The sequence below is a fragment of the Ostrinia furnacalis genome, unplaced genomic scaffold, assembly GCF_004193835.3.
Source record: "Ostrinia furnacalis isolate ACB-3 unplaced genomic scaffold, ASM419383v2 OfSCF7340, whole genome shotgun sequence".
NCBI classification, from domain to species: Eukaryota; Metazoa; Arthropoda; class Insecta; order Lepidoptera; family Crambidae; genus Ostrinia; species Ostrinia furnacalis.
The window spans coordinates 127,414-139,186 of record NW_021137579.1 but is presented as its reverse complement, the minus strand read 5'-3'; the positions used below and the strand labels follow the sequence as shown (position 1 = coordinate 139,186).

General features: G+C 38.6%; 1 protein-coding gene across 1 annotated transcript; it reads left to right on the top strand.

Moving 5' to 3' along the window:
- Window positions 1-6,593: 6,593 nt before the first annotated feature.
- LOC114364031 (uncharacterized) lies at window positions 6,594-7,318 on the top strand. Its single transcript, XM_028320009.1, has 2 exons — window positions 6,594-7,186; window positions 7,243-7,318. Exons 1-2 carry the CDS (start codon window positions 6,755-6,757, stop codon window positions 7,249-7,251), a joined length of 441 nt encoding a protein of 146 aa, XP_028175810.1. The 5' UTR covers window positions 6,594-6,754; the 3' UTR covers window positions 7,252-7,318.
- The last annotated feature ends 4,455 nt before the right edge of the window (window positions 7,319-11,773 follow it).

Below are 11,773 nucleotides of genomic sequence, written 5' to 3'. Positions count from 1 at the left end.
ATAAATACGAATAAGTGAATATTTATTACCGTTTTCACTGTAGGAAATCCTTTGCATTGCTCATATTGTTTGATAATAATGGCTTGATTGGGCAGAGTTCAGATATTTGGTTATCATAATTTATTTTGAGTTAGGTAACCTTCATTTGCAGCTGTTATATCTTTCTCATACGCTCTAAAAACAAAATACCTTTAAATACTCTGGTAACGATTACTATATTTATAAACTTATTCAGTTGTTTCTAATACTTACTTGCTATTATGCTAGTACACTACATACCTAGTCTGAAGTTACTCGTAATTTCACTAAGGTGGTAGGTAGATAAACAACGTTTCTTATCTTCTTAACTAATAAAGATAAACAAAGAAAACCTCAATACCTAATTCATTTTCAAAAACTCCGTGGAACATAATTAAGAAATCGGATTATTCGTCGAAAACTTTGTTCATGCAAGAACATTTAGGTTACTAACAAATTTAATTAATCCTCTCAATAATAACTTCAAATAAATCTAGTAAAGATTTTAAGCTTCAATAGAATCAGAAGAGACAGGGTATCGCAGTTCATTAGATTGTAACTTGATCAGTCCTTCAAACTAAATTTTACCAATCTGCAAAACTTGTCCGAACATACCTACTTAGTAACTTTATTATAAGTAGGTATCTGTTTGTATTCTAGTGATTTATTGTGTGTTTTAATGTCAAAATAAAATTAATCAGTATGAAAGTACACATAGATACTTTCATATGATGATTCGTTTCAGCCATGAGACGTCTACTGCTGAACATAGACCTGCCAGTGGCTTCTTTCAACCTTCATAAAATCATCTATTCTTGTACCTTGGACGTCCCAGACCTTTCTGCACCATCGGCTAAATCAAAAATCTATATTTTTATAACATCCTACAAAATAAAATAATTCACATATTTTTTCCTGTCGGTTCCGGTTAATCCCCAAAACGGTTCGACTGAGCTTAACTGGTGTTCTTGGAATATTATAATCGATGTTTTTAGGATTAACTCAGGCTACTTTTATTTTTGGAAAAGGTTCGAAGGCAATAAATACATTTTTTATTTATCCGTAAAGCGTTACCCATTGATTCTGCCAATGTCAAGCGATTATCCGAAATTTATACACGTGTACTGGTAATTGGCAAGAAACATACAATCGGAGTCTTAATTATTATGTTACAACATTTTACAATGAAAGTAGGATACTTATTAGACATCAAATTACTTTTTATAAATTAGCCAGTTAGTAAGCACAACACAAGTGAAATAAATAAATTACTAATGTATCAAACGGAAGGTTTTCTGCAAGATTATCTTGGATAGGTTATCGGGGGCCGTTGAACCTCTTTTGCGTAGGGAACAGGCTGGCTTCCGCCCGAATCGCTCGTGCACCGACCAGATCAATACTTTGCGTATCATTTTGGAGCAGGCATCAGAATGGCAAAGGGAATTCTACCTAACCTTTGTAGACTTTGAAAAAGCCTTCGATACGCTGAAGTGGGCAAGTATATGGTCGCGACTCGCTGACATTGGTGTCCCGCCGAAAATCATCGACCTACTGAAGGCCATCTACAGGAAATATTCTTGTACGGTGACTCACGACGGCCTCATCTCCGAAAACATCGAGGTGCATGCGGGCGTCCGGCAAGGCTGCCTGCTTTCGCCCCTTCTCTTTCTGGTTGTCTTGGATGGAGTCATGAATCGCGCATATCAAGACCAACGACGTGGAATAGAGTGGGGTATAATCGGAGTCTTAGAAGACTTAGATTATGCCGATGACCTCTGTTTGCTGAACCACACGCATCACGATATGCAATCCAAACTTGATGACCTACATCGAGAAGCGGGTATCACAGGGCTCAAAATTAACTGCCGGAAGATCCAAGAGATGCGATCTGGAGTGAGAAATTGCACGCCATTACGGATTGGTGCAGAGGATGTGGCACGAGTCCACAATTTCACCGACCTCGGGAGCGTCGTGTCAGAAACTAGAGGTACCGAAGAGGATATCACTTAGCGCATTGCCAAGGCCAGAGCTACCTTCGCACAACTTCGCCCCATATGGCCAAGATCAAAATATTTGGGTTAAATCCGTTCTGCGTCTGCGTCCAACGTTAAATCCGTTCCACTCTATGGGTGTGAAACGTGGAAGGTCACCAAGGTTATCTGGCACCAGCTGCAGGTCTTCATCAACCGCTGCCTTCGCCGAATTCTCGGTATATACTGGCCCGAGAAAATCTCCAACGTCGAGCTATTAGAACGCTGCCACGAAATTCCGATCGACCAGCAGATCAAGCGCCGCAAGTGGAACTGGATTGGCCACACTCTCATCCCTAAGCAGTCTCTGGATTGGAATCCCCAAGGAAAACGCAAACGTGGTCGCCCCAGGCAGACTTGGCGACGCACTGTAGCGGACGAGGCAAAGAAGATCGGCAAGACCTGGAGCGAAATCAAGCGAGAAGCTCAAGACCGGATGAGATGGAGGACTGTTGTGGACGCCCTCTGCCCCATCTAGGGGATAAAGGACCATAAGTCAAGTAAGTCATCAAACGGAATACCTAAAATTCTAACCTTCTCTTGTTTAACCAGAAAATCATAATGGATAGTAACTTAAAGCGCAGACATCTTATTTACAGCTGAAATTGGTCAATGCAAGTGTAACAACGATTTAACAAGGCATTACTTTTTGTCGGTCCAGTCACTAAACACTCCGATGGGTTAAATAACCAATCTTATCAACCGGTTGCTTAGGGATATTTCCAGGGTAAAAAGCAGGAGTTTTAATTAGTCCGTTAACTTATCAAAAAACTCGACACGTACCTATCTTTCACTTTTTGAAACTAATGAAAATTGAAAGAGATAAAGGGCGCGAAAGTTCAAAAGAAGAGGCCCGTGACGTCAAGGAGTGCTTAAAAGTGTAGCACTTTGTGACGTCAAGCAGATCTTCAACGCATCTTCATAACTTCCCAATTACTTGTTGTATTGAGAAATAAAAAATATTTGTTTAATATTTTTTAATAATAATTGGCGGACTAAATTTTTTTTTTGGAAACTACCCTAAATGTAAGGGTATGAAAACTAGCGCCATCCGTGATTGAACGGGGCGCTGTGATTGTGAGTCGTGTTGCTATTTAACAAATGGTTGCAAAGATTCGTAATTACCCCACGGTTCAGAGCCCTCGAAATGAATCTCACAACTTTATCTCCGAGGCACGTCTCAATTATTCCAATGAGTGTAGATAAAAAAATATTCCAGCCTTCATTTCACGGTTGATTTAGTTATCAAACTCGATTATCCGATGGTGCTTAGTTATATTAATCGATTCGGAAAATTCACTGACAAATTCACTTGACAGATATAATAATAAAAACGTTGACACGCCATTTGGTTACGAAAGCGGAACAAAATTACAAGCGGAAAAAAAAATTATTTTTTTGACCGGATTTTTTTGCATACATTTATTATATTCTGATTATATGTAAAAAGCAAATTTATATAAAAAAGTGCGATTACAAATCAAAAATATTTGCTTATTATGAAGTTATAGCGATTTGAATGTTCCATCTTCATAGTACCTAGAATGTCTCTTGTAAAAGTGAATCTTACACTTATGGGTGTTTGGTATCTTTTAATAATTAAAAAGAAAGAAAGGAAGAAAGAAAAAAAAATTGGCAACAAATTAAATCATCTCTAAGTTCATGTTTCATACATTCATTGATATGGTTTTTTCTATTTTTTACACATAAAAGCAAATTCAGAACACTTTTTGTTGTTATTCTTATTTATCCTAATATTACATTTGGAAGTTATTTTTTTTCTAGAAATATGGAACATAAGAAGGAAGCACTGTAAAGTTGCTCGTACATCAATCATCTATCTTGTAAAAAAGAAATTGCAAGAACCACACCTATCTTACTGAAATAAGGCACAAGATGCCACAGGAAGTACCTAACTTGGTGTGTGAAACATCATTTTCATTTAGAATCTCCCTCTTAAAAGATTACAGGGAAGGAAAATCCTTGCAAACAAAAATAGATGCAGATGAACAAAAGCTGAAAGAATATTGAGTGAGATTTAACATCGAAATTAATTTAAATCTGCCTTTTCCTCAAGTGTCGTATTCGTTAAACTGAGTGATTTTGGAGAAATCGTCAGAAAACGTTAGTTGAGCAAACACTCGTTAGACCCTCCTTAAATAAAATAAATGAACTGAGCTTTTTTAAACTGTAAACAAGTGATGATTGAAATTAATTACTTTTTCAGACTTTCATCCTCTCTCATTAGAGAATTACGAAATAAAATGAAAGCCTCAATGCGAATTCACACACGTTTCAACGTTTTACGGGGATGCCATGGCGTTATGGGAGTTAGATTGGAGTCTGTAATAAATGTGTTTTCCGTTTAGAATTAAATCTAAATTTAGACGGGAACAAGACAACCATTAATTTAGCATGCTTTCGCAGTGTCACGTAATGACGATAAACAATCTGTATCCCACCATACAAAGCTAATTTATGGAGGATGCTTGCCTGTCAGAAGATATAAGTAAATAATATACAACTTAGTACAATAGATAACCAGGAACTAAAGCTAATTTAAAATCTTTCACTAAACTAAAATACATAATTGCTAAATCCGCGGTTTCAGGCACGTAAATTTGAGTTTTTCACAAAAATTCTAGTGATATTTTAACGTTGAAGGCGATACAACCAGCAAATTAATATTTATAAACTATCAACTAACCTAATTAACATCTACGAGTAGATTATTATTTTATAGCATTAAAAATTTAGATTAGGGAACAAGAGATTATACTTAAAATAGCTCAACTCATATAAACTCAAGATCAAACAAATCTCTAGAGCTTAAAGACTAAATAAAGTATGAAACAACTTGGGTGTATTTAGTAAGAACTTACAAGAAAGCAGATTATGAATTCTTTCGTTATAATTAGATGAAATTATGTAATTATATTGTACGACAAATGACTTGCTATTGTTCTCTTGACGGTACTTATCCTTAATTACTTTACGCAACGTTGTAAATAGGTATTAATAAAATTGCAAAACTTTTTTAACATTTATTCTTTTAGTACAGTTTAAGAATCTGGAATTCTAGATAAATACCAAAGTTAAGTTAAACTGTAACACGGCGCGCCCTTTTATTTACTTCGAGCGACAAGCACCGAGCCTGCCACTACGTCACAGCGAGGTCTACGCGCGCGCGCAGCCGGTTTACCCTGCCCCGAGACCCCGCACGCCGCCGCGTACGTCACACGCGCTCACCGGCTGGCTATAAAAGGCGTGCGAGCCGGCCTAGAAGTCAGTTCGTCCGCGACGCTCCGCGCTTCCGTACCACGGAACACGATGCGCCCGCCGGATTGAACTCGCACACACCGCGATGGTAAGGTCTGCTTCCGTAACACGGAACTGGCTGGACATCGCGTTGTATCGTCCTATGCACGCTTCACGTGCTGATAGATAGATAGATCTATAGATATTTAACTGTTGCCTTGTAATAATCAATTAACTTATTTTCGCTAATTAGATGTTGACATTATTTATATTCATGCTTGGTTCAAATGCATAATCCAATCCTGTTTTTAAGACTTAGATAATTATTCACGCTTCTTGCTATAAAATTTATTAAGTAAATGCTATTGTACTAAATATGGCCCTAATGCATACGCCGATCCTAGTTTTATGCTTTGCACATGCTTTTGTTATGAACTTTATTAATTAGACGTAATTGTTTAGTTTTCAATTAAGTTTAGATCATATGCATAAACCGATCCTTGTTTTGTGTTCTAATTGAATTACTCACGCTTTTGTAATAAAGTTTATCAAGTAAATACAATTGTATAGTTTACCATTGCATCCGGCTCAAATGCATATACCGATCCTCATTTTTGCTTTGAACACTAAAATCATGCTTTGCCATAAGATTATTTAGTCGATGCAATTAGTATTGCTTACTATTAAGTACTGTTCATATGTACATGCCGATCCTAACTTTACTTATTTTATATTAGCTTAGTAACTTGAGAGGTTGTCTGCTTTGTTCGTGTAATTTAGTCATAGGTTGATTGGCAATAAACACGAGATAAAGCCCTATACAATTGGTTTTGGTCATTTCTCTCTGTAGGTTAGGTTCCCCTCCTACAAATAGGGCGACCCAACGCGGCGCCCTCTTACAAACTGGCGTCCCAACGTGGCGCCCTTCTATAAATTGGGCGTCCCAACGTGGCGCCCTTTTACAAACTGGCGCCCAACGTGGCGCCCTCTTACAAACTGGCGTCCCAACGTGTGGGGCCCTCTAATAAACTGGGTCCCATCGAGGCACGAATCCAAACCTAGACCAAAACCGCACAGACAACCTTCTCTCTTAGTCTCGCGAGTTAGGTATTAGTCGAGATAGGGTTAGGCTAATTAAGATAGGCTAGACTCGTAACACGAGTACCTACTTTGGCAGATTCGTCATTCGTGGTAGGTACTACCACAGGCCGCCAAAGATTTGGAAGACCCTTCTATTGTTCACGAGTAACAGGAGGAGCCCATCCAAGATATAATTTGAAAAGATGAAGGTTAATAGCAGCGAAAAGCTGAAGGAGGAATATGCCCTTCCGCGAATTGTTTCCCCTATGGTAACCACACCTGGATTTCCAAAGTCACCTCAACCTTCCATGATGAGTTCGGAAGTTGCAAGCGGGCTTACAATGGTACCAGTGTTAGGGATGAAATGAATGTTAGCAGCGAAAAACTCAAGCCCTGCTTCGATACAGGAAGAGGGAAGAAGCTCTTCGGTCACATCAGCCCTGTTTGGATACAGGGGGAGGGAGGAAATTATTCCTTACGGGAGAAGTTTGAGAACGCCCGAGGGTCAGCACCAAGTTAGAAACCAGGGCGCGATATTGGCCCTAATTATGATCTTACGAAGTTATGGACCTAGTTCTTTTGAAATTGCAGACCCCATTGCTCCTGACCATTGCCTGGGCCTGTACCACTCGTCAGCGCTCCGCCTGTTCCAGAGCGCTGAGACAGCGCCCCGCCTGCTCCAGGGCGCTGAGACAGCGCCCCTGCCCAGGTCAGCCAGTCTATGGTGGTGCCTCCCGAGCCACCTCCGCCGTGCCATGCGGAAGCGTGGTCAACCAGAGGCCGTGCCATGCGTGAGCGTGGTCGGCTGAAGAAGATGACCTCCCGAGCCACCTCCGCCGAGCCATGCGTGAGCGTGGTCGGCTGAAGAAGATGACCTCCCGAGCCACCTCCGCCGAGCCATGCGTGAGCGTGGTCGGCTGAAGAAGATGACCTCCCGAGCCTGTAACACGGCGCGCCCTTTTATTTACTTCGAGCGACAAGCACCGAGCCTGCCACTACGTCACAGCGAGGTCTACGCGCGCGCGCAGCCGGTTTACCCTGCCCCGAGACCCCGCTCGCCGCCGCGTGCGTCACACGCGCTCACCGGCTGGCTATAAAAGGCGTGCGAGCCGGCCTAGAAGGCAGTTCGTCCGCGACGCTCCGCGCTTCCGTACCACGGAACACGATGCGCCCGCCGGATTGAACTCGCACACACCGCGATGGTAAGGTCTGCTTCCGTAACACGGAACTGGCTGGACATCGCGTTGTATCGTCCTATGCACGCTTCACGTGCTGATAGATAGATAGATCTATAGATATTTAACTGTTGCCTTGTAATAATCAATTAACTTATTTTCGCTAATTAGATGTTGACATTATTTATATTCATGCTTGGTTCAAATGCATAATCCAATCCTGTTTTTAAGACTTAGATAATTATTCACGCTTCTTGCTATAAAATTTATTAAGTAAATGCTATTGTACTAAATATGGCCCTAATGCATACGCCGATCCTAGTTTTATGCTTTGCACATGCTTTTGTTATGAACTTTATTAATTAGACGTAATTGTTTAGTTTTCAATTAAGTTTAGATCATATGCATAAACCGATCCTTGTTTTGTGTTCTAATTGAATTACTCACGCTTTTGTAATAAAGTTTATCAAGTAAATACAATTGTATAGTTTACCATTGCATCCGGCTCAAATGCATATACCGATCCTCATTTTTGCTTTGAACACTAAAATCATGCTTTGCCATAAGATTATTTAGTCGATGCAATTAGTATTGCTTACTATTAAGTACTGTTCATATGTACATGCCGATCCTAACTTTACTTATTTTATATTAGCTTAGTAACTTGAGAGGTTGTCTGCTTTGTTCGTGTAATTTAGTCATAGGTTGATTGGCAATAAACACGAGATAAAGCCCTATACAATTGGTTTTGGTCATTTCTCTCTGTAGGTCAGGTTCCCCCTCTTAGAAATAGGGCGACCCAACGTGGCGCCCTCTACAAACCTCTTTATTGCAAACCACACAAGAAATACAAAAACTAAGGAACTATTTACGTGGTCTTTTCAATAGGAAGCGATATCTTCCAGACAACTCCTGTTACCAACTCCAGCAGTGTTTTTTTATGCATGAACACACCTAGAACCATCGTAATCTTTCGTTTTTTGGTAGGTTGTAGTTATTTTGTATTGAAAAAAATGCAACTAACAAACTTTACAAAATAATAAAAATTAAAAACTTAGGAAACGGTAAAACTGAAACTAAGCCTAGAATATGGAAAACTCAGCTGAATCCAGTATTAGATTACAGTGATGATGGGTTGGCGTATAAAAATTTCTAATAAGAAAACTGTTTTTAATTATCTTAAATCTAAGCAAAATTATAATGTATGATTAAAACTTTAAAGACCACTTTTGCATTATACATTTCATCAACATTTAACTTTAACTCCCCTTTACCAGTTCGAAAATTATTATTCATGAATGAAATTACAATGAAATGGTCAGCGATGGGGTGTTCAACCCGCAAAACTAATTATCTAAGTAAGTTGTTATTGTATGAAATTTAAATTTGCATTTTGTTTAAGCATTGTTTTAGTTTTCATTAAAGCAAAACTAGTCGGAGGTTAGCCTTATGCGTTATACAATTTCAAATTCAAGAAAACAGTTGTTTGTTTCTCGCTTTGTCACCAAATTAGAATTTCTTCTTTTATTTATGGCCAGTCTGTGGTGTTAACGGTCCACAGATTAACAAGCTTTTATTGTTTTTTTTTTTGCGTAAGATCCGAACAACGTAGCAAGCAAGCCTTGTTCGTGTTTTGGTGTTATATCATACGTGACCAGATTGAATTATTTAATTATTTTTGTGATACATCTCGGTCCTTTCCCATCTAATACCTTACCGCAGACGATAGCAACGTACTTACGTGCTTCTAATTGCTTTTTTTAATTTAAGTGCTATTACTGTAGCCGGTCAAATACCTAACTCAATTTAGGAATACCTTAAATTAGATGTCCTTTTTTTCAAAGTGGCAATTTAATTAAGCTTGTGTTTCGAGTGAGCTCACCATAATAAACAGTCCAGCGGCAGCGTAGATCGAACCCGCGTTCCTTGGATCTCGATTCAGCCAATCTGACACCGTCACCATTCGGATATTGTCGTTTCATGACTTTAGCTAGAACATCCAAAACTAACAAAAGCCACACCTTAGTCTCAGCTAAGATTATATCTTTACTAATATTATAAATGCGAAAGTTTGGATGTCTGGATGGATGTTTGTTACTCTTTCACGCAAAAACTACTGAACAGATTTTGATGAAACTTTACAGTATTATTGTTTATAATCCAGAATATAATTCAGGCTATAATTTATGACGATATGTGACAAACTAAATTTCAAGCGGGTGAAACCGCGGGCAAAAGCTAGTACTTATGTAGGTACATATAAATACTTTATGGCTTTGTTAAGGAATGCACTCATAGCTAACTTCTGTAGTTAAGTAACAAGTTTTATCTTACAAACTAGGTATTTATAAAACCTCTGATTTGCTACCCATATATCTTCGTAACACGTACGAAAATTTATAGGCCCCTGAGGTAAGGTCAACTGCTACTCCAAGCCTCATTTAGATACTATCTATTAGTAAATCACTAATTTAAAAGTGAAAGCTGTACACTAAATTTAGGCTATCGTAGATAAGTTTTATTCGATAAAGTTTATTAGCATATAATTTGTACCCGACAACGTTTTCAATATTTTCGGAAAACGGTATTTCTTTGCGAGTGGATATGGAGTACTTAGCAAGATAAGATCGATTTTCCAAGCACGTGGCATATTATTTTATAATTAGGGGTCGTGTGGGTTTTAAGAACCGAATTCATAACCCTGTGTTAGACTTAATGAACCGCCGTGGTAGATGTCTGGCATAATGAGCCTGCTAATGTAACTGAAAATCTAACCCAGGTTGAGAGTGTACTCAGTAATAACTGGGTATTTAGAATCAAACATACCTACCTACTTTAAATGAGCTGTCAAATGCTATTGTCTTTATAGGCTTTCTATGACTGCTAGTCCGGAAGTTTATTTTATGGTAAAGATGTGTCGTTATGGGTTTTTGAAATAACTAAACGCGACGGTTTTCGAATCACGAATAACGTTTTCAAAACTAGTTTTTTTTAAACGAAGTTATTTCCACAACTCTCAAGCAAGCGTGATAATTATAACGTTAGGTGTTTGGTTAGATGCAAGGCAATTAGGAACTTATGACCTTCAAAATAAGACTCAAATTCAATTGAATATCTAACGTACGACGAACATTATACCTATTTCATCCACACTTATGTTAACGTCCTATGGCTTTCTCACTCGCACACGCACTCGTTTCGTTGCGATCCTTATTAATTGGACACCATACATTACTCGCTTTACTCCTTTAGGTTACAAAAAATATGTTTAAAAATCGTCAATGTACGACGTTGTCCTCAAATCTGTCATAACGAAGCGGGAAACACGTTATTTTTTATGTCAACCAAACATCTACCTTATGTTGTTTGCTTAAGAGTGAATTCAGTTTAGCTTTAGAGCGTTGTGGAAACAATCGTGTTGAATAACGAAGAGATTCTAACGTTGTATGACGTTAAGAAAAAAACTAGTTTAGGCGTTTCTGGATAACGAGTGATCACTGGTTAGGCTGATCACTCGTTTAATAACCCGTGATAACGAATAACGCCCATCGCTATTTTATGGACGGGCCTTCAAATTGATTTCATTCCTTAACAATAGAAAATTTTCAACTGTCTACCATCTATGTCTACGGTTATAGACAGCATTTATGTAGAGATATAGCGGAAGCATTATTATAATAGCGTCCCATTCGCATCCTTTGGGTACGGAACTCTAAAAAACAAATAAAACTCGTTGCGCATTCAATAACGGGAAATGCTGATATAGGTTCCTATTGGCAACTGCCTCTTGACACTTTTTATTAGGACTGTGTCCTCTGTACCCCTCATAAACAACACGCCCATTTTCGTACGCGTGAAAATAGTTTGAATATTTCCCGTTTTTGTAAGATTTTTCCTTACTGCTCCGCCCCTATTGGCTGCAGGGTGATATTACACAAAAGTCTTCCTCTATTAAATGGGCTATCCAACACAAAAAGATGTTTCCAAATCGGACCAGTAGATCCTGAGATTAGCGCGTTCAAGCAAATAAACTTCAGCTTTATAATATTAGTAGGTACCTATAGAAGTATAGTTATTACGTAGGCAAGCTAATACTCACATTAACTGGATTCTCCCAAACTTGACCCTCGACCAGAAATTTTCGTTAAAGGACCGGGCGTTATTAATTTATATCACTTATTAAATCCTTACTCATTTAGAAGGACACTGTGC

Bases quoted from the DNA above. Each gene is read 5' to 3' on its own strand.
- LOC114364031 (XM_028320009.1), top strand. From the start codon at position 6,755: ATGTTAGCAGCGAAAAACTCAAGCCCTGCTTCGATACAGGAAGAGGGA.